Below are 26741 nucleotides of genomic sequence, written 5' to 3'. Positions count from 1 at the left end.
GGAAATATCAATAAAGTGAAACCACAAATTTCAACTACTTCTGTTTCATCACTACAATTCAGCATGACTGTCTCACTCCATGGTAAGTGTTCAGCTGAATTGTCATTTTACCTCAATTGTGTATACGAGATCTTTCTTTTTTTTTTTTTCTATGCAGGAGAGGAAACTGGCCAAGGGCAACAAAAAGTGGAAGAAAAAGAAAAGGCCCACTGGTTTTCCAGTTCCCGTATAGTTCATAAGAGTTATCCAGAAGTGAGCGACAAAAATCTTGAAACCTCCCTCTTAAAAGAAGTCACATCGTAGAAAGATGAAAATACAGAAGAAGACAGGGAGTTCCAGAGTTTACCAGAGAAAGGTATGAAGATTGAGAGTACTGGTTAACTGTTGTATTAGAGAGTTAGACAGAATAAGGGTGAGAGGAAGAAGAAAGCCGTATGCAGAGAGGCCCTCTTGTCAGAAGGCTCATTTAAGGCTCATCAAAAAGTGAGAAGTGGCAATCTGCGCAGATGTGACAGCAAGCTGGTCATTATGTATTATTAGTATGTGAGAAAAAAAATAATGTAAGTGTCATCTTAAGAAATCAAAGATATTGCCAAAGAGTGTGGAATTGTAGTTGCGTCTCGCTGTCCACTCTAGACACTCAATGGGCTTCCTGCACTGCGACTAGAGTTTTACAGGGCGCGACACGAAGGTTAACTGACCCATCAAGTGGTAATGAAACAACAGCTCAGGAGTTTGACTTATAATTCATGGATTTTCTTTTAAAATGGCGACAATAATTGCATCACTTATTTACAAAGCAGTAATCTGTGCAATAAAAATCTTTGTTTCTATGTTACAAATCAGTATAAAATGAAAATAGTCCTCTTCATGACGTCACATGGAACCAGCACAGAGTCTAGAGCCTGTATCGAAACGAAACGAGTCACTGAGTCGAATGCTGAACTCGAGAAAATACGATAACCAAAAAACCTAAAGAAAAGCCCTCACGAGCAGATCACCGCTTACTTCCTCACCCCTACAGGATGACTCTCACACCTGGAGCCCGAGTGTCACTTGCACCGGTGTAGTCATGCGTCACTCCACATTCTTTACCGCCTGCAGACCTTTCAGTGACATGTCCTGGCCAGTTGTGACGAGGTGGCTTAATGCTGTCCGTCTTTCCTTGAGAGAGTTTACCACACTGTGAGAATATCATTGAGGTAACGTGGTGGTGACTGAGGCAAACCCAGCGAGGGCAGTAGGGCATTAAAGAGCAGGGTGGAGTGGCGGTGGGCTGTGAGGGCTGCTAGGAAAGAGTGCAGAAGTGATGTATGGATTTATGTGGTAGGGAAGGAGAATGAGAACTGGACACCGTGGCTCCATGCTAAGGTAATGTAGTTGAGAGCTCAGGAGTTTTCAGGTATGGCTGGGAAGGATATGAAAAGGAAATATGGCTGTGAATGTGGTGGTGAGAAGTAAATATAGATGATGTCCAACACCAACCTTGTGTGTGTGTGTGTGTGTGTGTGTGTGTGTGTGTGTGTGTGTGTGTGTGTGTGTGTGTAATTCACCTCGGTCGTCTGCTGGTCAGCCAGCCAGTCTTTCCCATTACTGAGCGAGCTCAGAGCTCATAGACCGATCTTCGGGTAGGACTGAGACCACAACACACTCCACACACCGGGAAAGCGAGGCCACAACCCCTCGAGATTCATCCCGTACCTATTTACTGCTAGGTGAACAGGGGCCACACATTAAGAGGCTTGCCCATTTGCCTCGCCTCGCCGGGACTCGAACCCGGGCCTCTCGATTGTGAGTCAAGCGTGCTAACCACTACACTACGCGGTATGTGTGTGTGTGTGTGTGTGTGTGTGTGTGTGTGTGTGTGTGTGTGTGTGTGTGTGTGTGTGTGTGTGTGTGTGTGTGTGTGTGTGTGACTTATATTTCCAACGTACACCTCCCTTGTCCTCTCTACAAGAAAATGACCTTCTTCCCTCCTCCGTAGAAGGACAAATCTGCATTTTTCGGAGTATTTTCTTTACCTGAGGTGAACAGCAACACGCACCATGTATAATACTAACATTCAGTGCATTAAGTATATCTTTGCACATCTCCTGAAGCCTTAAACTAAATATAAAGTCAAAGTTTACCTGGGATATCAAATTCCTAAAGACAAAGAGTTAGTCAGAGAACTTTGGATAGATCAAAGATAGGGGTTACGTGTTTTGTTCATTAATCATCTGAAAGATATTAATCGGCAAGCTCGTCTCTGAGAATAGCAAAAAAATAAAATAAATAAAAAAATAAGAAAAAAAAGAAAAAAATAAAAGAAAAAGAAGTTTGTGAGGACGACGGTGGGAGGTAGAGCTGCACTACTATGAGAAGAGGAGGCATTAACGTCAAAATACTGAGGTTAGAGGTGTAAAATAGCGCTTATACATATTCCATATTATTATGCCGTGTGTCGCGCCTCACGCCTCCACAGCTTCCATATCAACTCCTGGTTCCTCCCCACCGTACAAGCCCCACGAGGAGGAGAGGGCCATGCGTCACTCATTCCCTGACATCCCGTACAGATTACTCACTATTCCTGTCCGCCAAGCGAAATGCCAATGTGTCAGATGATGATTACCAGACGTATTGAGGCTAAGTGATATTCCCACTCTTCCCCTCCATCCATCACAGACCTTCCCTATTCCATTCCGCTCCGTCAACCCACCGCGGAGGGAGAGGGGTAAAAGTGGGGAGCGTGAGGAGGCGTGATGCCACCAGACGACACATCCTAAACACACGAACGAAAATTATAATACATAAAAATAGAAAATTAATCTTTGCGTGTCATGATATGTACAGAGGAATGCTCCTATCTAGTCTTCGCGTAGGAATTAGGTATTATATATTAAGAAGACGCTTGGAGACGCCGATATGCTGCGCCGACCTAAAGATATGCAACCCTGGCGAAGAATTAAAAAGAGTATCGTTCCCTCGGCGGCGAGAAGAGACAAATTGATTTATTACTTTGCTGTTTTAGGATGATTGATGAGGCTCGTGGTAGGATATGCAGGAGGTTATGTAGCGTCCAGTAGTGCCCTGCAGGATGTACACTACAGGCGTCAAGATATGCTAAAAGTGATATGTTAAGATGGTCTGCTTCATGTGAACCGTACTAAGGAAATGTTGACGAAATGTTTGTTAAAATGTCTTAAAGATTACTAAATAGGAGCAAAAATCAACACACAATAACGATGATGGTAATAATAATGGCAATAGTAATAATAATGATAATAATAATAATAATAATAATAATAATAATAATAATAATAATAATAATAATAATAATGGTAATAACAATAATAATGATAATAATAATAATAATAATAATAATAATAATAATAATAATAATAATAATAATAATAATAATAATAATAATAATAACAACAGTAATAATAATCTGTACTCTACTGTAATGTAGCGCCTTTTAAAAACCTATCCCCTGAAATATATTCTTTGTTACATTCTGAACAACTAACTACGAACGTGAGAAATATCGAGAAACTTCTGTTATTCACTTTGCTTTTAAAACCAAACAGCGATTGATCAAGTGTTCCCAGCGTCCCTAAACCCTTCCCACAATGCGGATCACGTACTTCTTGTGTTTTGTTTGTTTGTTTTTCAAGGGAACACGCTGCGGCAGGAACCTGATCGCCCAGCACAGCAGTCTTCTCTCCCAAAGAAACCAACAATAAGTGAACTTCTTTCAGCATCCTATAAGTGTTTGAAATTCTCACGAGAAATATTGGTCTCTCTAATCCGTGTTTTGTCCGAACCACTTAATAAAAAATAATAATAATGAAAAATAAAACAAACATTTAAGAAGAGACTAGCTGACTCTTCCTTTTTTTTTTCTTCCTTCCTTTATCTCTCTCTTCTTTCTTCTCCTTTCTTTGTTTCCATCTCGCTGTCTGGCTCGCTCGCTTTCCTGGGCGTCAGACGCCACAGTGAGGAAGCGACAACTCAGTCTGCCAACAAAGTGCCTCTTCCACCAACGACGGGAGTGGATACATTATATAGTAGGTTTGTTTTTCTCTCGTGGTTGTTGTGTGACCCGCCGTTGGCTGCTCACCACACCGAGCACTTCTTGTCAGGATTCATCCTACTCCCGACGGGACAGTTGTAGGACCTGGCGAAGTCTACGGAGTTGGAGAGTGGCCCAAGGACACGTATGGGGCCGAGAGAGTGCACGGAGGAGCGGATCTTGGAGAGGGCGTCTTCGGGCCTCATTGTGCCACACCAAATCCGGGCGTAATTGAGGAAGAAGAGCTGATCGTGGGTTAGGTTGATGCCTGGCAGTAGCTTCTCCTCCCCATTCCTCTCCACCCACTGCCTGTATGCCTGCAAAGACGAGCTGGTTCAACACGGAGGGACGTGGCAGACACAAGTTCAATACTGAGCATAAGTATACTTTATATAACAATTTGAAGAATATTAATCATTAGTAAAAGTTCTGCCCTGAACACATCCTTTGTTATGAAAGACATTAATAAGGAACTACAAGGGAGAGGGTAAGGTTGTCGGGGGGACTAAACTTTTTTGCTATTTTGTTTAGGAAGTTGCTGATGCGAAACGGCAGTCATAACTTTACTCAAAGAAGACATGTCGTGTTTATAGAGGCACAGGTAGTAAGAGTGAGAGAGAATTTCTGTGAACCCCTCAGTACATCAAAATAGTGTTATTTATTAACCTACATGCCAATTCTAACATCATCATTCCCTAATTACATTAATGAAACAAGTGTCAATAAGTGCCTTTCCTGTCAGTTACTCTGAAACTAAAACTGCACCTTGATTTATGCAATGGAGTTCGATGAAATATGATGATAATATGAAAGAGTGCAACAACTAATTCTTTTGATCCCTAGGTACGCATACCACTTCACCCACACACGTGTAAGATAACCACAGTGGAGGAGTGATTGTTTTCATGCAAAACACTCCAAATTCAGCACTCATATGCAAATTAAAAGGTAAAACCCTCTTATCCAATCTTCTCGAGATATTACCATTTCTTCCTTCCTACCTCTCTCCCTTCCTGTCTCTTTCAATTTCCACCTTTCCTTCCTCTCTCTTCTTCTCGCCATAACACCCCCTAATGCACCCTTCACTCTCGTTCTTCCATCTCAATACATCTGAACTTTAAACTTTGAACACACGCACACACGCGCACGCACACACACACACTCTCTCTCTCTCTCTCTCTCTCTCCATCTATCTATTCATCACTTTCTCTCTTCAAACTTACCAATACGTACGTTTTTTATTTATACCATGTGGACTTTTCACGGGAATTTTTGGGCTAAATGGGATACTTTTTGGGTACCCCCTATCTCGAAGCCCACCCGCAAGGAAACCATTGCCCCGAGCGAGGAAGCCCAACCTACACTCGGACCGTGGACAGGATTCGAACCCGTGCGCTTGGAGACCCCTCGGACCACAAAGCAGGCATGATTCCACTGTACCACGGCGGCCCTTTCCCTCTCTGACTCACCGATGCCTGCATTCTCCCTTCTCCCTCTCTCCTCGACTCACCCTGTACGCCTGCTTGATGCCTCCATTGTCCGCGATGTTCTCTCCCTGCGTCATTCTCCCGTTAATGAACTGATCCACCTGGTCCACCTTGTAGCCTGAGTACTGGTCTATGATGCACTGAGCCCGTTCCCTGGAAATGAACAAGTCAGTCAGTCATTGTGTGTGTGTGTGTGTGTGTGTGTGTGTGTGTGTGTGTGTGTGTGTGTGTGTGTTAAAGAACTAAGTAAAAAGCAATGAATCTCTTGTGACAGTTGTGCCATATTTCACAGCATTACTATCCCCATGGATTTGTGCTATATTCAGTCCATTTCATTTCAAGGACAGGTGAGCGTGTTATCGTGTCGGACTCAAGATGACATGGTTGGTTGCCAAGCGTCTTATCTAACTTGGAGTGGATGACATGACCTAAAGTGGAAATACCATTAGCACTTCCCTCGCAGCGTTTATAAGAGCTAATAGTCAACGTTACATTACAAATACGCTACTTTTCGTTCGTAGAACATGAGATTAGATACCATCATAATTGCACCTCGTATTGTGCAATTCTGCAGACTCACTGGAGATTAAAGGTAAGTACTGCTTATTAACTGAGTCAATAAGTGTTAAGAGAGGTGCTAGACATTTCTTATTTTTTCTTCCTCTTCCTTCTCTTCATGCTTCTTCAGTTCCTTCCGTTCGTGTCATCTCCTCTTCGTTCTGTTCCACACCTTACTTCCTCACACACTCACACTATAAGTAAGCACATCTCACTCCGGGACAGGTGTGCGGCGCCTTACCTGAACGCTTGAATGGTTCTGTTGTTCCACCACTGCTTCAGATTCCCTTCCTTGTCGAACTGGCGCCCCTTGTCATCGAAGCCGTGAGTCATCTCGTGCCCGATCACCACTCCGATACCACCGTAATTAAGGGACTTGGGCAGGTGCTGGGAGTAGAAGAGTGGCTGCAAGATGCCCGCCGGGAACACTGCCGGAAGAGGAACAGGTTACACAGGTTACTGCTGCAGGTGTCGTGTGGTCTCCTGCCAGCCATCTCCTTGTGAACTCTTTATTCTTCTGTTTGGATGTGGCGGTTACTTATCAAGTACGTAATCGTGCGGAGACGATAACCTCAATCTTTTTTCTTTCTTTTTTTTAATACAGGACATGTATTATTGAAGAATTCCTGAGGAGCAGCTGAAATATGCATACTATCAAGTGTCGAGACGGAATTCAAAAGTAAACGTCAAATTAAAGAAAAATAAAAAATAAAGATGTAAGAAACTTATACACTGCGCACAAAAAGATACGAGTTCACATAACCTCGATCCGGTGCACAGCGGGTGACAGCTGACAGCGGAGAAGACAGTCAATAGTGGTCAGTGGTCAGGTGTCTTGACTTCCGTGTATGTGTGTGTGTGTGTGTGTGTGTGTGTGTGTGTGTGTGTGTGTGTGTGTGTGTGTGGGTGGGTGTGTTTGTGTGGTAGTGTGTAATTCCTTCTATCATCAACCAGCACCGAACCACCAACAAAATGCTACCAACGCAAGTCACCAGGGCGCCTGCGGGGAGCTAATCAACCAGCGTGGCAAGGCCGCTGTCCTTGTATCTGGCTCCGTAACCATAGATGGGCGAGGCGGCACGTATGAGGTAATAGGTTATAATGAAACAGTGATCCTCCAAGACACTCGATCTGGCCTTTAAAATAATGTCTTCAATGACCGAAGTGGCGGGGTTTGATGACGGCAGACTGAAGGGTGGGTGGGTAAGGCAAGGCAGGTCGGAGTGATGGCTAAGGATACAAAAAGTAGCTTAGTATGTTGGGAAGTCTGAGGTGAATGTAGGACAAAATAGGTCAGAGGAGAATTGTGGGGAGAGCGGGCAAAGTTGAGGAGGCAGTAAAGTGGCTTAAGTAATTAAGAGTGATAGCGTGTGGAGCGGACAGGACGCTAGGGAAGCAATGAGATAACAAACTTTCTGGAACTCTGTTTATATTGTAGTTTGTCCTATTGTGAAAAAAAAGAAATAGGCCGAAAAGATCACAAAAATATACAGACCGCGTAGATAAATTGTACGTTTTATTATTACAACACGAGAACAGCGACGTACTCGTATAACTGGAGAGACTTCTTTGCGTTGAAAAAAAATTGTACTAATTTCGCTAAAGCACCACATCAATAGACGACTTAGAAACACAGGTACGTTTTCATCACTGCATCACGCTAACAGTACAAACACAGATACTAACTGATAAGGAGTCAAAGGATGCGTGAGTGTGACGTCTGATCCAGCACCTGAGAAGCTAAAGACGCTGCGAAATGACCTCAAGTAAGACACAGGTGCGTCACAGAAACCCACCGTGATATACCCAGCACAATACAGCTTTAGATTCCCTCGTCGCCCATTGTGGTGATTGATTCTTTTTAACACCACTGCCTCGCCTACAGCCAGTCCACTCACTCTCTCTCTCTCTGTCTACTACAGCATCGACACTTAGACAAAATGGCAACATAAAGAATATAACAGGAATGAATATCACGGGGAAAATGTCACGGGAAAATATCATAAAACCTGGACTGGGGAGAAAAAATGGGCCATAAAAGATAATTGAATGTTATGGTATCGATAAGGTTAAGTTATTTTAGACTTTTTTATACCCACTTCACTCTTCCTGTACTAGTATTTTTCCATCCCCATTTTTCATTCTGTCACTTTTTTTTCTTTTATGTTCATTGCATCGCCGCCGCCACCCACCAATCACGAGGTACCGTTAAGGTCAAAGGTAGAGTAACATGCCACACTTTGTTTGGTGTTTTCCTTCAATCTAGTCTGTTGGGAATCTTTAGGTTAGGTTAAATTAAGTTAGGTTAGGTTAGCAGTAACACCACACTCATTCTCTGCTTAGCTTCTCTCAGTGTTAAGTCCTCTGATCTCCAAAAAATATTGCGAATTCAGTTGTCAGGTTAGGAGAAACACCACACTCACTCTTTGCTTTCCATTTTCTCAATCATAGGTGTTTTGAATTTGGATCTATGGGTTAGGTTGAGTTAGATTAGTAATGACATAATACATTCACTCTTCTCATGTTTAGGGGGTTCCACTCACACAATTTTATTAGATAGGGTAGAATCAAAAGTTTCAACTACCATCCTCGGACTGACTGTCTTCAACCTTCTTCTCACCGCCGAAATGTTGCATCTCTTTCTAACTTTTATAGCTTTTTCATGCTAACTGCTCTACTGATCTTGCTAACTGCATACCTCCTCTCCTGCGGGTTCGCTGCACAAGTCTTTCTTCCTTCTCTCATCCCTAGTCTGTCCAACTCTCTAATACAACAGTTAACCAGTATTCTCAATCATCCATACCTTTCTCTGGTAAACTCTGGAACTCCTTGCCTGCCTCTGTATTTCCATCTTCCTACGACTTGACTTCTCTTAAGAGGGAGGTTTCAAGACCTCCTGTCTTTTGGCTAATTCCTTCCAAATCTTTCTAGGGAACTTGCAGTTCAAGTGGGTCTTTATATATATATATATATATATATATATATATATATATATATATATATATATATATATATATATATATATATATATATATATATATATATATATTTTTTTTTTTTTTTTTTTTTTTTTTTTTTTTTTTGCCCTTGGCAGGTTTCCCTCTTGCATTAAAAAAGCCTGCCTCAGTCTTTTAATCTGCCAAGAATCAATGAATAGTCATGTTTTGTTGCTAGACTCAACAGATCAGAGGATTTGAGACTTGATGAAACAGTGGACGTGAGTGGAAAAGACTAAGTGAAACAAAGTGGACGTGAGTGAACAAGACTGAGAGGAAACAAAATGGAAGTGAGTGAATAGAACTAACTAAAAGAAAATGGAAATGAGTGGACGAGACTGAGATGAAAAAAATGAAACTGAAGTGAGTGGAGAAAACTGAGAGGAAACAAAATGGAAGTGAGTAGAGAAGACTGAGAGGCACAAAATGGAAATGAGTGAGCAGAACTAAGAACAAAAAAGTGGAAATGAGTGGACAAAACTAAGAAGAAACAAAAGAGAAGTGAGTGGACAAGACTGAGATGAAAAAATAAAATGAAAGCAAAGGAGAAAATGAGAGAAAGAAAACGGAAGTGATTGGACAAGACTAAGGATGAAAAATAAACTGAAAATTAATGGAATAAAGACAAACAAAATAAGACTGGACAGGATTACTCTATGACTGTAACAATACACGACTCCAATCACCAGCGACCATCCAATCAACAGCAACTCACGCCGTCACCGTCACCACTCACCTATATCGTTGAAGTTAGGGTTGTAGAAGGCGTTGAGGACAGCAGGGGCGGTGGACCACTTTGACTTGTTGACGTCCTCCCTCAGACGACCCAGGTTCTTCTTTGCGTCATAGCGAAGCCAATTAAAGATGTTCTGAAGATGCTGGTTCTCCACGATGGTCAGCTGTGTGTGTGTGTGTGTGTGTGTGTGTGTGTGTGTGTGTGTGTGTGTGTGTGTGTGTGTGTGTGTGTGATGGACGGCCGGAAGTGGTGTGGAGGAGGTAAAAAAAAAATTCTCACATTAAACATTGCTAACTTTTTTCCCTTGTCTAAGCCGTCATTCATTTCAAACACCCACGCATTTCCGCTTGAAGAACATAAGAGGAAGAAAAAAATTGACATCTAACACACTTATGAAAAGGCTAAAAAAATGGAACTACACATAAAAAAAAGTCCAAATCTAAACCAACTCAGTAAACCAGGTCAAAGCAACAGACATTTATCCCACACCTGTTCAAAATACACATTCTTTACTACCTTTCCATCCCTCTCTTTCTCCTCCTCCTCGTTTATACTCACTCACATTTTCATATTCCTTGGCAAGTTCATTCGGTTTCGTCAACATTTCTGGGTATCCGATCTTCTCGTTCATTGCATTTGCCTTCTCCCTGGCCACCGTCCTCGTCTCGTCGTCCATCCAGTCGTTCTCCTCCAGCAGGTCGGAGAAGGCAGAGCGGAGGGTGTGGATCATCTCAAGGGCAGTCTCCTGCAGTCAAGGCAATAAATGTTAAGTTGTCTGGGTAACTGTACTTGGATGCGATGAAAGTGTATTGCGTTCTCTCTCTCTCTCTCTCTCTCTCTCTCTCTCTCTCTCTCTCTCTCTCTCTCTCTCTCTCTCTCTGAGGCAATTTTCCTATGGCTTCCCAAACATGTTTACTTGGGAATATATTGCAACAGAGGCTCGAGGTGAGTTCTTTATGCATGAACCTGTAACGTGAGGGTCAGCCTAGATGGCGTGTGTGTGTGTGTGTGTGTGTGTGTGTGTGTGTGTGTGTGTGTGTGTGTGTAGCTTTTCATATTGACTTGGAGTAGTAGTAGTAGTAGTAGTAGTAGTAGTAGTAGTAGTAGTAGTAGTAGTAGTAGTAGTAGTAGCAGTAGTAGTAGTAGTGATAATAATATTGAAAATAATAGTAGTAAAATAGTAGTAGTAGTAGTAGTAGTAGTAGTAGTAGTAGTAGTTTTAGAAGTAGTAGTAATTGTTGTTGCTGTAACAGCAGAAGTAGCAGCAACTACAATAGTGGAATTTTTTACTATATTTCCTTTCCAATAAAACAACTTGTACATAAACCAATAAAATGTATCATAGAATTACACATTTTTATTCTTGCAACTTTAAAACTTTTTCTACTTGATATCTTCCTCTTTTCCTAACAGAGAGAGAGAGAGAGAGAGAGAGAGAGAGAGAGAGAGAGAGAGAGAGAGAGAGAGAGAGACCGTAAGCAACTAACACAACCTCTCTCTTACTTTACTCTCAGGATTGAAATTCTCCTTGATGAAGAGCGCCCCCACCGCCATGCCCAGCCGCTTGTTGGTCCAGTCAATGCACAGGTTCCAGCGGTTGCGGTCAGACTGAATCCCCAACAGCACCTTCTGGAACTCATGACGGCGTGCGCGGTAGTCACGGTTGAGGTGTTGCGTCATATCCAGTGTCAGACGCCACAGCACGTAGTTCCACAGCACCCTAGGAAGAAATAACTTTGAGGTGTATTCCGTAAGGTGTGTCTCCGTCACCTCTCCTTTTTCTAGTATAGATGTGAAGGTAGTGGTTGTCTTCTTTACCTGATGGTTGTAATGGTAAGTATATTGTATTTATTAAAGGAAAATCTTTTCCTTTTTCGTGTTATGTATTAATCTATTTGTATGTACTCCTTCGTTATTCTGTTGATGTGTAAATGACGAGGGGGTGAAAGTAATGTCACTAAGGGTCTTTATTACCAGCTAAATAAGGAATGGTAACAGAAGAGCATTTCTCCTCATTTCCTTCAACCCATCTTCCTTTCCAATTCATGAGCAATTAGTGATGAAAGTTTCTCAAAAGTCTAAGGTGATAATGACGGTTTCTGCCACGAGTCTCTCCTTACATAGCTTTGATTTTCACCTGTATGTATTTCTCCAATGTGCTGCTTCACTCCATCCCACACTCTAGATATTTCAGTCCTCACCACCTGCAGTACATCCATTCACTCAGCAGCGCCATCCATTTATTTGTCAGCTAAAGCTATTCATCTCGCGGTGAATTCGTCATGTATTCAATATCTTCTCACTAAGATATACAATATATGATCACTTACAAACAAACGTACCACACACATCAGCATTTTAATAAGCATAATACTCGTACACGCCACATCACACACACACACACACACACACACAGCTGCCCACCTAGTATCAGAGGACACCATGATCTTGGCCAGACGCTTCAGGTAGGGCATGGAGTACACTACTATGGGTTCGTCGTCTGACAGATCTTCGTCCAGGAAAGCAGAAAGGTAGTCTGCCCACTTGAACTCCGGAACCTCCTGTTCCAGCTTCGCCAGGCTCATCTTCATGTAGTTCTCGCCTGTGTCATGACGGTCGGCCTCCGGCATGGTGGCCTGTAGGTTGGAGGTGAAGCTACAAAGGCATTGTCTGCTTGACAAAAACACTCTATCTCAGGGAAATTATAAGAAAGGTGTTGCAGGAGCGTGGTATGAGAAGTGGTTGTTGGAGGAGAAAATGTACTTTAGAGGGGTGTCGGGAAATGGTTGAACAAATTAATTGTTCGAGGAATTTTAGTTTTCACCTTCAGTATAGCCGCTGGTGCTGCTGTACCAACAGTGGTTCGTGCTGCCTCACAAGAGCAAAAAATACAGTACTCACTGACTATCATCACAAAATCACATGAAAATAATGTTAGAAGTATTTCCTTCTCCCTCACATTCCTCTTGAAGGAAAATAATGCCAGCCACTGGCGTGTTTCTCTGACAAAAAAAAAGTCGTAAATGAAGTAAAGTGAGGCGCCAGGAATGCTGGAGGAATGATTAAGTCAGCTCACATGAAGACAAGACTAACAGGAAAAAATCAGGAGAGATATTTTTATCTTACCAGAAAAAATAATGTACACACTTAACGAATTTATCTTGTATTTTTAAGCTAGCTATATCAATCTGTTTATCAAGAGAGAGAGAGAGAGAGAGAGAGAGAGAGAGAGAGAGAGAGAGAGAGAGAGAGAGAGAGAGAGAGAGAGAGAGAGAGAGAGAGAGAAAATCTTGCTGTAGTGTGGTGCATGGTTGTTGTGGTAGTGGTGTGGGTGTACTGTATGGTTGGGGGCAAGAAGACTAACAGACGTCGGGCTTCTCAGGGAATTGCAGCAAAAAAAAAAAAAAAAAAAAAAAAATTGCACCAAGTAGTGAAAATAATACAAAGACGTGAAGAAGACGGAGTTGAATGAGTTAAAGGAGAGTGAGTGGGAGGGAGTGTCTTGGAGCTAGTGCAATGATTACCCGAGGACAATGAAAAGCTCCACCACCACCACCACCACCGCCACCACCACCACCTCAAGGTCACAACGCAGGCAAGCACGCTCGTACTCACGCACACACGTTCTCCAGTCATTGCTCACTAACTTCACTTCCTGGTGCGAGACTTTGACCTAAACTTTGGGAGGCGGACTTTTAGCACACTTCCGACGCTTTGTTTGGCGTTCCGAAGCTTCCACCTTTACCGACACAAACTTTTCCTCACGACAATCTGTGCGCTTAATATGACCCTTAAATCCTTTGATGCTCGAATAAAGAAAGAATAAATAGATAAGATAATGATAATAATAATAATAATAAAATAGAATAAAATATTGATAAAGCCATATTAAATTAAGAAATAAGATTAGAAGTTAAAGAATATGTTGTTGAGGTACCATGTAAGAAGGAATTAAGCGCCTCCGTGTGTCGTAATTACAAGACAAAAGACCAAAGGAAAAAAAAGGAAAGGAATGACACCTCTGAGAACTAGGTCACTCTCTGGTATCCGGGAGAACAAGGGCAATACAGCAGTGTCGTGACGAGACAGGGAGGTAAGGGGGGGACAGAAGGCACGCTGGAGGGAATAGGGATAGGTTGTCTCAGCAGGTACTCACGTTGGCGAGGCGGATCTCCAAGGCCAGCACCTCACCAAGCTCCTTCTGTGCAACATCTCTGTCCGCGCCCTGCAGCACTGCCACATCCTCCATGAACCTGTAGAAACACTCTCTCAGTCACACCGCCGCGCCACACCTCTCACCCACACCATCACACCACACCTCTCACCCACGCTCCCACATACCACACCTCTCATACACACTACCACACACCACGCCTCTCAGCCACACCATCACACAACACCCCTCACACACACTACAACACCACACCTCTCACCCACACTACAACACCACACCTGTCACCCACACCATCACGTCACACCTCTCACCCACACTACAACACCACACCTCTCACCCACACTACAACACCACACCTCTCACCACACCATCACACCACACCTCTCACCCCCACCATCACACCACATCTCTCACCCACACTACAACACCACACCTCTTACCTACACCATCACACCACACCTCTCACCGCACCATCACACACCACACCTCTCACCCACACTCCCACACACCGCACCTCTCATCCACACTCCTACACACAACACCTCTCACTCACACTCCCACACACCACCAACACCATATCTCTGAACCACACCAACAAAGGTTATACTTCATTAGTCATCACTGAACTACATTCTGTGGCTTAAACTTGCATTTCTAAGGACCCTTCAAAGCCACCCCAACACACACCACAATCACACCTGAGTCACCCAAACACACCACACCAACACCTTACAGTAGTCATCAACAGACGCCACAACCACATCTTAGTCACCAAAACACGCCACAACATTACTTGAGTCACCAACACGCCACAACCACACCTTAGTCACCAAAATACGCCATAACCAAGTCTTAGTCACCAAAACACGCCACAACCACATCTTAGTCAGCAAAACACGCCACACCCACACCTAAGTCACCACCACAAGCCACGCACCAAAAATTTAAAATGAGCAGCCTTATCATTTTTTCTCATCACACAAGCACGTCCCTGTCAAATAAGTCAAGCAAACTGGAGTCACTCAAAATCGTTCTTGAAGGTCACACTGAACACTTACATTCTCAGATTACACGCTTAAGTAAAAGGCCACATCATATATTCAAAATTTTGCCCCGAGTCACACGTCACATCACTCACTCCTCACGGCAAAAAGATAAGTTCGCATTTGAAACTCGAGGTTGCACTGTATAGTAAAACACTGCAGAGAAGAGTAAAGCAACCACTTCTCACTACAAGACTCCACATGTGCTTGTTATTTGAAGGGGAATGCTCAAGAAAATAAAAAGGCAAAAAAAAAATAGGACAGTAGGAAGAAGAGATAGGAGTAGGAAAAGGAGGAGGAGGAGGAGGAGGAGGAGGAGGAGGAGGAGGAGGAGGAGGAGGAGGAGGAGGAGGAGGAGGAGAAGGAGGAGGACGAGGAGGAGGAAGAGGAAGAGGAAGAGGAAGAGGAAGAGGAGGAGGAGGAGGTACTTACTTGAGGTAGGCATTAAGTGCTCTGAGGGAGGAGTTGGCTCTCAGAAAGTAATCCCGACTAGAGATTCCGAGCACCATCTGGTCTAGCTGGAGAGTACAGCAGGTCAAAACACACACACACACACACACACACACACACACACACACACACACACACACACACACACACACACACACACACACACACACACACACACACACGTACATATGTAATTATAAAAGGTTACAGAATCGCTTTAATTGAGACATAAATCTACTGATGAACACAAAGAAGAGATAATATGGTGACATCAAAATTTCTTCATTCAGGAAAATTTTTGTCGAGTGGTGTGTAAGGCGAGACGTGAGTAATACCCTGGGTCCTACACATCTCTGCTGCCATCAAAACCGTAAGAATAAATAAATGAAGAAGCAAATAAATAAAAATGAATAAAAGGCAAATGAACACTCTAATAGCAACCCTCGCCTCAGCACACCATTCCCTTTAAATCAAACAAAATTTACAAATACTAAAATAATAAGACCATAAGTACATCTCATCAAAATATCCAACGAAGGAAAAAAAAACTAAACTTTTTTTTCTTTCTTATCAAGGTGAATATGAAAAAAGGAAAGGGAAGGCTGGTGGCGCAGGACACGTCAATAATCTGGTCTTTTCCTGAGAAGTGACGAGTGGAGAGGAGCCTTGGCGTTCCCGAGAGACCACCGAGACTCTTCACATCTTGCTAATTAAATAAAAAAAAGTTAAATAAAAAAGGTCGACACATTTTAAGGTAAATTTTGTGTGAGCTTTCCTTTGACGCGTGTCTGATTAGCAACACATTTTTTTTCCCTTTCCAAGTTAACAAAACCTGAGTACTGGCCCGAATATTTTTCAAGTGGGATTCCAGGAACTTGCGGGAAGAGGCACCTGTCAGCTCTTGAGGCACAGGTAACTCTGGGGTTAATTAGCGAGCCTCCAAAAGTTAGCCGAAGTGCACTGGAGGGACTTGGACATCATGTGAAGGTCAGGAAAGGTCAGGGTGGGTCAAGATAATGTTGTGGTCGTGGCGTGGTGGAAGTGGTGTTGAGAAAGGTCACGTGGTTTGGGGTGAATTGTGGATATGGTGTGGATGGTGATGGCCTGTTTGTGTTTGAGTGTGCGGTGTTGGTGTTTATGGTGATTGTGGTCATGAGTGGGGTGGTGTCAATGCTGAAGATGTGATGTTGGTGATGATGATAGTCCTGGTGGTTGTGGTGGTGGTGGAGTCAGTGCAGTGAGAGTATATTGGTGTATTTTGATTACTTTGGGTTACGTTAGGTTAGATTGGCGTAAATGTTGGGTTGGGTTACGTTGGTTGGTGGAAATGTTAGGTTAGATTAATGTTAGGCTGGTGGTGTTAGTGAGTGTCGGTGATGCTATGTCGGTCTGAGTGGCCTCACCTGTATGACATTGACAGAGCTGTTCTTATCATCAGGTCCCACCCACTGGTCGATGAGGATGCCCTGGTTCAGCTCGCCCCGCAGTCGGCCAATCAGGGTCTCCACAGTGAAGTTCGGGGCCGTCCAGTTCGGGGTGGTGACGGGCCAGCCTCCCAGGGACTCCAGCACCTCCAGCAATGGCGCGTCGCCCGTCTCCTCGATCTGACCTGACGCAGTGTTCACTTTTTGGGGACGCTCATAATGGTCTGACTCAGTCCTATCTCCTGACTCTTTAATTTCCTTACTTATCTCAATGACAGGGGTTTGTCTCGGCACTGTCTCCTGTCTCTCTACCATTCCTTTCTTGTTTATATTGGTTTGACTCGTCCCTACCTTCTGTCATTCTACATATTGTTCGTTGTATTTTGTTCATATTGGTTTGACTTCGCCATGTTCTCTGTCTCTCTACCATTACTTTTCTTGTATTTTGTTCAGAGTTTGATTTTTCCCCTCATCTCGTCCTATACTTATGCTGTTTCTTCCAGTAGTTCACAATGGCATGACTCGGCCTTGTTCCCTGTGCCTCTATCATTCTTTTCGTAACTTATTCATAGAGGTTTGGAATGGCCCGTTTTGTATTTTGACTTCACTATCTTGATTCGAGCCTGTACCCTATTCCTCTATCGTTTCTGTTTGTATCTCGTTCATAGAGGCTTGACTCGGCCCTGTTAGCTCTCCCCTCCTTGCATCTTGTTTATCACTGTCTCACTCGCCACTGCTCTCAAACTATTGCTGAGGTTCATTGCATCTCGTTCATGTACGTAGTATTTACTAAGTTATGTCTCTTCATTCTTCTTTGAATTCTGTCTTTGAATCTCTCTCTCTCTCTCTCTCTCTCTCTCTCTCTCTCTCTCTCTCTCTCTCTCTCTCTCTCTCTCTCTCTCTCTCTCTCTCTCTCTCTCTCTCTCTCTCTCTCTCTCTCTCTCTCTCTCTCTCTCTCTCTCTCTCTCTCTCTCTGTCACACACACACACACACACACACACACACACACACCAGTGTTTATTATTTATTCTCTTTCCCAGTCCCTCTTCTTTCCTATTCCTACCTTCCTATTTCCGCTTGAGAGTTTTCGCTTTCTCAAATCCTACTCGGAAATCCTAAATCCACGTCCCCGCCTGTGTTCCGCATTCCCATTTAATATCTGAAATCCCGGTGCCTTTCCTTTCCCTCCGCAACATACATAACCTGCGTGTAATTCCGCCCTTGCCCTTTCATCAGGATTCATACATTTTACGAGGTGTATTCATCCGTTCCCTTTTATTAACCTTCATACATTTTGCCCACGTACCGACCATAATGTTATCCAGTATTCCTTATCGCACCATCTCTTCATCTCTCTCTCTCTCTCTCTCTCTCTCTCTCTCTCTCTCTCTCTCTCTCTCTCTCTCTCTCTCTCTCTCTCTCTCTCTCTCTCTCTCTCTCTCTCTCTCTCTCTCTCTCGCATTGCTTTTCAATTTTTGCTATTTTATCTTTTTCTACCTAACGCCTACCTACCTACCAAACTCACTCACTCACTCACTCACTCACTCACTTCACTCACTCACTCATTCACTCACTCACTCACCTTGCATGTCTCCTCCACTTTCATCCATTTATTCTAATTCACCTTCGTTTCATATTCTGTTTTATCTCTACAGCCTTTTCCGTGTCTTTCTTTTCTCATACCTCGGTATTTCTTATTTTTTCTCTATTTCTTATATTATATGATTTGTTTATCTTGTTTAGCGGTATTTCTCCTTCTCGTTTTCGTTCTCTATCTTTTCCTCCATTTACTAATTATCTATTCATATTATTTATTATCTATTCATACTATTGATCATCTATTCATTCCCTTTCTTGCTTTAATCTATTTCATTTAGCTATCTATCTATCTATCTTTTAGTCTTCTTTCTTTTTGTTGTATCTACTTATCTTTCCTTATTCCTTCTTCTTTATGCAGCCAATCAATTTTCAACCACATATTCCATTTCTTTCTTTTAATTTTCCCTTTCTATACCATTTTATTGTTTTCCTGCACTTCTTTTCTCCCTTATTCGTTTACCTGTTCCTTTTTATCAATGTTCATTACCTTTTCATAACCCTTTACCTTCCTTAGTCTGGCCTCTTCTCTTCCCCTTTCCCTTCCTGGAGTCCTCCCGCTCCCATCCCCGTCCTGAACTCCTATCCCATTTAACCTTCTGACTTTTCCCTTCACTTTCCCGGCTTCCTCCCGCCACATGTCATTTCCTGGAGTCCTCTCGCCCCTTTTTTCCTTTCTTGGAGAACTCGCCCTATTCCATTTCCTGGAGTCCCTTCCCTTTCTTGACCTCCTATCCTTTTTCCTTTTCCTGAAGTCCTCCCCCCCCTCCTTCCCGTCCCCCGCCGGAGGGTGACTTACTAGTGTTCATGCAGGCGCTGAAGAACAACTTGGCTTTCTTGGTGGCTTCTCCTTCATCCTCTGTGATTGGATGCTGGAGGAGACCTGAAAAAGGAGGAGGAGGAGGAGGAGGGAAAAGAAGAGGAGGAGGAGGAAGCGTGGAGGAAGCAAGCTATAAGAAAAATCCTCACAAAAAGTCATCTTCACATTGTAGGCATTGCAAGTTTTACTTTATTTTTTTTTCAGACAGTGAGTGTGAGTGGGAAGAAAAGTATATAAAGTAAAGGTTTCATGAATAGCATAACTGACTGACTGGCGGCGGCGCAGTGACAAAACTTTCCTTCCTTTAGTCATCTGGCATTCAAAAGCAAGGAGAAAATTAAATAAGTCTTGTCATCTCTCACAAGATTGCAATGCACAGAGTTTACTTAGACAAGAAAAGAAACAAAACATAGAATATTTAAGATGAGAGCAGAGAGAGAGAGAGAGAGAGAGAGAGAGAGAGAGAGAGAGAGAGAGAGAGAGAGAGAGAGAGAGAGAGAGAGAGAGAGAGAGAGAGAGAGAGAGAGAGAGAGAGAGAGAGAGAGAGAGAGAGAGAGAGAGAGAGAGAGAGAGAGAGAGAGAGAGCATATACCGAGGGGGGGAGGACTGCGGCTGTTGAGAGAAGTAAAGAGGAGATAAGGTAGTAAGGAGATGATGCTGAAGATAAAGGTGATTTGTAACGAAGAAAACGAGGCAATAAAGGACGAATGAAGAGGGCGGAAGAACGTGGAGAGGATGAGGCAAAAGTAAGAGGAAGAAGGTAGTGAGAGATGGGAAGAGATGTGAGAGAGAGAGAGAGAGAGAGAGAGAGAGAGAGAGAGAGAGAGAGAGAGAGAGAGAGAGAGAGAGAGAGAGAGAGAGAGAGAGAGAGAGAGAGAGAGAGAGAGAGAGAGAGAGAGAGAGAGAGAGAGAGAGAGAGAGAGAGAGAGAGAGAGAGAGAGAGAGAGAGAGAGAGAGAGAGAGAGAGAGAGAGAGAGAGAGAGAGAATGAAAAGCCAAGGGAATGAGGGAAGACATGAGAAACCTCATCGATACCTTTATAAATTACTCAGGAATGGAGAGACAGAGAGAGAGAGAGAGAGAGAGAGAGAGAGAGAGATGAAGAGAAGAAAGAAAACCATGAAGAGGACAAAGAAAGAAAATAAATAACGAAACAGAAAATTTTCGGAGAAAAGAAAAATAGTGAACATTTCTTAGCATTAGATAAGTAACAAGAACAAGAAGAACAAAACAAAAACAAGGACAAGAAGAAGAAGAAGAAGAAGAAGAAGAAGAAGAAGAAGAAGAAGAAGAAGAAGAAGAAGAAGAAGAAGAAGAAGAAGAAGAAGAAGAAGAAGAAGAAGAAGAAGAAGAAGAAGAAGAAGAAGAAGAAGAAGAAGAAGAAAAAGAAAAAGAAGAAGAAGAAGAAGAAAAAGAAGAAGAGAAATAGGAGGAGGAGGATTAGGAGGAGGAGGGGGAAGACAGATACAAGGGAAATAAGGAAGATGAAGAGTAAGACAAATGCACACCTCTGAGTATCTTCTGCAGCTGGTCCGCCATCACTTCGAAGGTGTTGATGGAGGCGCGGTCCTCAGGAATCACATGCTTCCTGTTCCACATCCCGCAGGCAAACTGGAAGAAGTCATTGCACGGGTCCGCAGTCTGGTCCATCGCCTCCAGCAAGGACGCGGCTGCCAAGGAGGAGGAGGAGGAGGAGGAGGAGGAGGAGGATGATATTATTACACAAGTTGATTCAGCAGCAGGTAACACTTGTATCTTAGTGTGATTGCTCATGTGCAAATTTTAACTTCAATTGATTAACTTCCTAACTAACGAACTGACAGCTATCTATTTAACCATAGGAAATTAAATAACACCAGGCAAATTTGAATTAAATATGGTAAAAAAAAAAAAAAAAAAAAAAAATATATATATATATATATATATATATATATATATATATATATATATATATATATATATATATATATATATATATAACACACTTGCAAAAACATGACAGTAACAATCACTAAAGATTTAAAGTTCTTCTGAAAGCAATGAACTCCAACTTTGCTTGCAGACACACTTAGTAAGATTTAGCCTTCATTATTTCACCAGCAAACTTGCATCACAAATATATGATATTTCTTCAGTTCCGTCTTTACTGCCGCTGTTTTAATTATAATCCAAGACAAGTAAATGACGAGAAGTGTTGAGTTGAATACTAACTGAATTCATCTCTTCCTTTACACTTAATAATCCACGCATTTAAAAGCATAGTTTAATGCATAATTTTTTTTCCCGCTTCTTTTATCATCTATTTCTATTCTCCTTCCTGCTTAACGTGACCTTGAGAAAACGCGACAAGCAAGGAAGGAAGAAGCTTTCAGTGTCAAATCAGGATGCAGTGCGAAGCTCCCCTGACTCGCAAACACCTTCATTTTTATATAAAACTTGCGAGACAGAATTTTGGCTCAACTCAAGTGGGGAGGAAGCCTGCGACGCGGAATCCTAAGTGAATAATGTAAGAACAGCAGTAACAACGGCAACAGCAGCAGCAGGAAGAGGAGGACGAAAAGCAGGAGGAGGAGGAGGAGGAGGAGGAGGAGGAGGAGGAGGAGGAGGAGGAGGAGAGAGGAGGAGGAGGAGGAGGAGGAGGAGGAGGAGGAGGAGGAGGAGGAGGAGGAGGAGGATGTGGAAGAGGAGAAGGAGGAGGAGGAGGAGGGTAAGTATAAGAATAAGGAGGATAAGGATGACGATAAGGACGAGGGAGAGAGGACAAGGAAGATCACTAAGACGAAAAGAGGAGGAGTAAAAGGAAGAGGAGGAGGAGGAGGAGGAGGAGGAGAAAGAGGATGGAGGATGACGACGACGAAGACGAAGAGAAGGAAAGCAAAGAGTGCGAGGACTGAAAAGAGGCAGTGTTATCGTTGACGGCAAGACAGGCTGAGTGCCGGGAAAATTCCTTGGTTAGAGTTGCCGTGACGTAATAGAGAGTGTGGCAGGAGCTCATGTGTTACCTGGGTGGCAGGTTATTGCCCGCCTAACAATATGAGGGGAAGGCAATATTCTCTACACCCAATAACACCCACCACCTACCCATAAGTAACCCGCTTTCAATAGGGTGTATGTACCTCGTTCCTGTCACGACCCTGCTATCCTCTGGCTCTTCTTCCTTTCTCTCTGCCCTTAGCGTTATCCTATCCCACTTTTCCTCTTGTTCTGTTTTCTCGAGAGCGCCGTTTTTCTTGGCTTAGTTTTATTTCCTCTTGTCCTAACCTGTTATTACCTCCTCCCTCTCCTTTCCAAGCCTGTTATCTCCTCCTCCTTCCCTGAGTGCTCTTGTCTCCTCCTCCTCCTCCTCCTCCTCCTCCTCCTTCTCTTCTTTCTTTTTTACTTTTCTTTTTTTCTATTTTTGTTCGCCCCGTTCGTCTGTTTTATCTTATTTTCCTTAGGCATTTCAACATAAACCCGTTTTGTTTGATCTATCTTCCCATGTTTATCTAATCTCTTCTTTCAGTATTAATCTTCTTTTTCTTCTTCTTCTTCTTCTTCTTCTTCTTCTTCTTCTTCTTCTTCTTCTTCTTATTATTATTATTATTATTATTATTATTATTATTATTATTATTATTATTATTATTATTATTATTATTATTATTATTTGTCTTCTTCTTTTCTTCATTCTTCTTCTTCTTCTTCTTCTTCTTCTTCTTCTTCTTCTTCTTCTTCTTCTTCTTCTTCTTCTTCTTCTTCTTCTTCTTCTTCTTCTTCTTCTTCTTCTTCTTCTTCTTCTTCTTCTTCTTCTTCTTCTTCTTCTTCTTCTTCTTCTTCTTCTTCTTCTTCTTCTTCTTCTTCTTCTTCTTCTTCTTTCTTCTTGTTATGTCTTTTTCCTTTCTTTTCTTCTTTCTTCTTGACCATTACTCCTTGGAACACGATCTCCCTTCCCATTTTTCCCCCTTAACACTCAGCTTCCTTTGGTACATTCTGCACTCTATTTGTATAGTCTCCTATTGTTACTTATTAGGTTTGCGTCTCCCTCTGGCCTCCCTCAACCTACCTTTTCCTCCTTCACTTTGGTCTAATCTCCTTATTCTCTCTTATTCAAGTTTTTCCTTCCTATTTTTTTTTTTTTTTTTTTTTATCTTGTATGCTCCCTAAGGTCTCTATACTCTTCAGTATCTCGCTAGGTCTCCCCTTACGCACGTTCCAGCCTTGCTCCTGCCGTCACTGTCTTGCCTTAGTGTGTTCTTTTCTGTGTGTCTAGGCAGCAAAAATGTCGAATGATGTTTGATCTTTTTCTTGTTTCGTATGCTTGTTTTCTTCCATTTGCTATAAAAGTTGGCATTATATATTCGAACTGAAACTTTTATCTCTTGATTTGTGTTGTTGTGTTGTGTTGTGTTATGTTGTTTTGTGTTGTGATGTGTTGTGTTTGCGTTGAGTTGTGTTGTGTTATGTTGTGTTATGTTATGTTATGTTATGTTATGTTGCGTTGTGTTGCGTTATGTTGTGTTGTGTTGCGTTATGTTAAGTTATGTTATGTTATGTTGTGTTTTGTTGTGTTGCGCTGTGTTGTGTTGTGTTGCGTTGCGTTGCGTTATGTTGTGTTGTGCTGTGTTGCGTTACGTTGTACTGTGTTGCGTTATGTTGTGTTGTGTTTGCTTTGCGTTATGTTGTGTTGTGTTGCGTTATATTGTATTGTGTTGTGTTGCGTTATGTTGTGTTGTGTTGTGTTATGTTGTATTGTGTTATGTTGTCTTGAGATGTGTTGTGTTGTGTTGCGTTGAGTTATGTTGCGTTATGTTGTGTTGTGTTATGTTAGCTTATGTTATGTTGCGCTGTGTTGCGTTACGCTGTGTTGTGTTGCGTTATGTTAAGTTATGTTATGTTATGTTGTGTTGCGTTGTGTTGCGCTATGTTGTGTTGTATTGCGTTATGTTGTGTTGAGTTGTGTTGTGTTGTATTGTGTTGTGTTGTGTTGTGTTATGTTGTGTTGTGTTGCGTTATGTTGTGTTGTGTTGCATTGCGTTATGTTGTGTTGTGCTGTGTTGTGTTAGGTTATGCTATGTTATGTTGTGTTGCGTTGTGTTATGCTGTGTTGTGTTGTGTTGTGTTATGTTATGTTGTGTTGTGTTGTATTGCGTTATGTTGCGTTGTGTTGTGTTGTGTTGTGTTGCGTTATGTTGTGTTGTGTTGTGTTGTGTTGTATGTTATGTTGTGTTGTGTTGTGTTGCGTTATGTTATGTTGTGTTGTGTTGTGTTATGTTATGTGTTGTGTTGTGTTGTGTTATGTTATGTTTGTTGTGTTGTGTTGCGTTATGTTGTGTTGTGTTGTGTTGTGTTGCGTTATGTTGTGTTGTGTTGTGTTGCGTTATGTTGTGTTGTGTTGTGTTGCGTTATGTTGTGTTGTGTTGTGTTTTGTTGCATGGTGTTGTGTTGTGTTGTGTTGTGTTGTATTGCATTGTGTTGTGTTGTGTTGCATTGTATTCCTCTGTGTTGTGTTGTCTTACGTTACACTGCACTGCATTGTTTGTGTTGCTGTATATAATGTTTCGTTGCTTTGCATTGCGTTTCAGTGTATTGTATTGCATTATGTTGTGTTGTCTTGCACTGCAGTGTTTTGTGGTATGTTGCGTAGCGCTGCGTTGCGTTGCGGAAATCTTGTCTTCACACCAATATTTTTGATGTCGACTTTATCTCATACTTCTCAACCACGTACTTCCATTTCTTACCTTGCTTTATTTCTATCATAAATTCTTTCACTCGCTCCCTTGCAGGTCGCTGTGAACACGGGGCGCCTCTCGTCCTCCCAGGCAGCAACCATTTACCTCCCTCTTCGCCCTTGACCCAGTGACCCAGCACCAACAGCAGGCCATCTCACTCAGGCAGCCGATACTGACCCAATGTATCAACAGTAGATGAGTGAGATATGCGGCGGTGACCCTGACCCGCTCTGTTACCTGTAGGAGGGGAGCTGGAGGGGAAACTCACCTGTTTTGACGCATTCCTCCGTCAGGCATATTCTGGAAGTGTCTGAAAGGAGAAAAAGAGAGAAATATTTCATCAGGCTGAACACACGTGGCAACCTTGATGTGTGTTTCTAAATGTGTATCTAAATGTAGGACGTAACTGAATATTGCATATATACATACTACAGTGGTTGGGACACGAGAGAGAGAGAGAGAGAGAGAGAGAGAGAGAGAGAGAGAGAGAGAGAGAGAGAGAGAGAGAGAGAGAGAGAGAGAGAGAGAGAGAGAGAGAGAGAGAGAGAGAGCAGCAAGAAACGACAAAAGATATTCTAAACTGCTGATTTAATATTCAGTTGATGGGGCTTCACTTCCTCTTCTCTTCCTCCTCCTTCTCCTCCTCCTCTTCTCCCCTCCTCCTCCTCCTTCTCCTTCCTCCATCCCCACTTCCTTCTTTTCCTTCCTCTTGCTCTATTTTTTTGTCTCATCATCATCAAAAGAAAAATATAATTTCCAAGGAAAGATATTTAATCTCAACATTAATAATTCCGTTTGATGAATATGATCCTTTCTTCTTCCTGTTGTTGTTGTTGTTGTTGTTGTTGTTGTTGTTGTTGTTGTTGTTGTTGTTGCTGCTGCTGCTGTTGTTGTTGTTTTGGGTTCTTGTTGTTGTTATTATCATTATCATTATTATTATTATCATTATTTTTATTATTATTATTATTATTATTATTGTTATTATTATTATTATTATTATTATTATTATTATTATTATTATTATTATTATTATTATTATTATCTTATGATTATGATTATTATAATGATAATATTATTATTATTATTATTATTATTATTATTATTATTATTATTATTATTATTATTATTATTATTATTATTATTATTATTATTATTATTATTATTTATTATCTCTCTTCTCTCTCTCTCTCTCTCTCTCTCTCTCTCTCTCTCTCTCTCTCTCTCTCTCTCTCTCTCTCTCTCTCTCTCTCTTTCTGTTATCTGTGTCTCTCTGTATCACCTTTAACTTCTCCCTTGCTCTTTCCTAATATAGCCGGGTGGAAAAGAAAAGACAGGAGGAGGAGAAGGAGGAGGAAGAGGAGAAACAGTTCGAGAAAAGTGACGAGGAAAAAGATATAGAGGAAGAGGAAGAGAAAGGCAGAAGGTAAAGACAGAAATATTTAACTGTCATTTTTTTCTTCCTCGGAACATTTAATTTTCATTGATGCCGGAGGGTTAAAGAAGGAGGGGAGAAGGAGGGAAAGGAGGGCTAGAAGGGGTGGGTGAGAGAAGATGGATGGGAGAGTAAGAGGCAAGCAATAGGTTTACGATAATAATGACGTCAGTATCACCATCACCACCTTTTCACTATCACTACTATTTCATCACCATCATCTTCATCATTCTTACTCTATTCTTACTTTTATTATGCTATTGTAC

At 42.1% G+C, this 26741-nt stretch overlaps 1 protein-coding gene across 1 annotated transcript in view; it reads right to left on the bottom strand.

Annotated features, from left to right (window-relative positions):
• Positions 1 to 1855: 1855 nt before the first annotated feature.
• Positions 1856 to 26741, bottom strand: part of LOC123508262 (neprilysin-1-like) — an 86156-nt gene continuing 61270 nt past the window's right edge. Inside the window, exons 2-14 of the mRNA XM_045261834.1 lie at positions 25312 to 25353; positions 20847 to 21008; positions 19319 to 19402; positions 16902 to 17107; positions 15481 to 15566; positions 13988 to 14084; positions 12256 to 12467; positions 11335 to 11551; positions 10394 to 10576; positions 9832 to 9994; positions 6341 to 6527; positions 5565 to 5694; positions 1856 to 4371 (exon numbers count right to left, since the gene is read on the bottom strand). Of these exons, the coding sequence (XP_045117769.1) occupies positions 4099 to 4371; positions 5565 to 5694; positions 6341 to 6527; positions 9832 to 9994; positions 10394 to 10576; positions 11335 to 11551; positions 12256 to 12467; positions 13988 to 14084; positions 15481 to 15566; positions 16902 to 17107; positions 19319 to 19402; positions 20847 to 21008; positions 25312 to 25353 (2042 nt within the window). The 3' untranslated portion in view covers positions 1856 to 4098. The remainder of the gene's footprint in view (positions 4372 to 5564; positions 5695 to 6340; positions 6528 to 9831; positions 9995 to 10393; positions 10577 to 11334; positions 11552 to 12255; positions 12468 to 13987; positions 14085 to 15480; positions 15567 to 16901; positions 17108 to 19318; positions 19403 to 20846; positions 21009 to 25311; positions 25354 to 26741) is intronic.

The sequence above is a fragment of the Portunus trituberculatus genome, chromosome 24 (assembly GCF_017591435.1).
Source record: "Portunus trituberculatus isolate SZX2019 chromosome 24, ASM1759143v1, whole genome shotgun sequence".
NCBI lineage: Eukaryota > Metazoa > Arthropoda > Malacostraca > Decapoda > Portunidae > Portunus > Portunus trituberculatus.
This window is presented reverse-complemented; position numbering and strand designations above follow the sequence as displayed.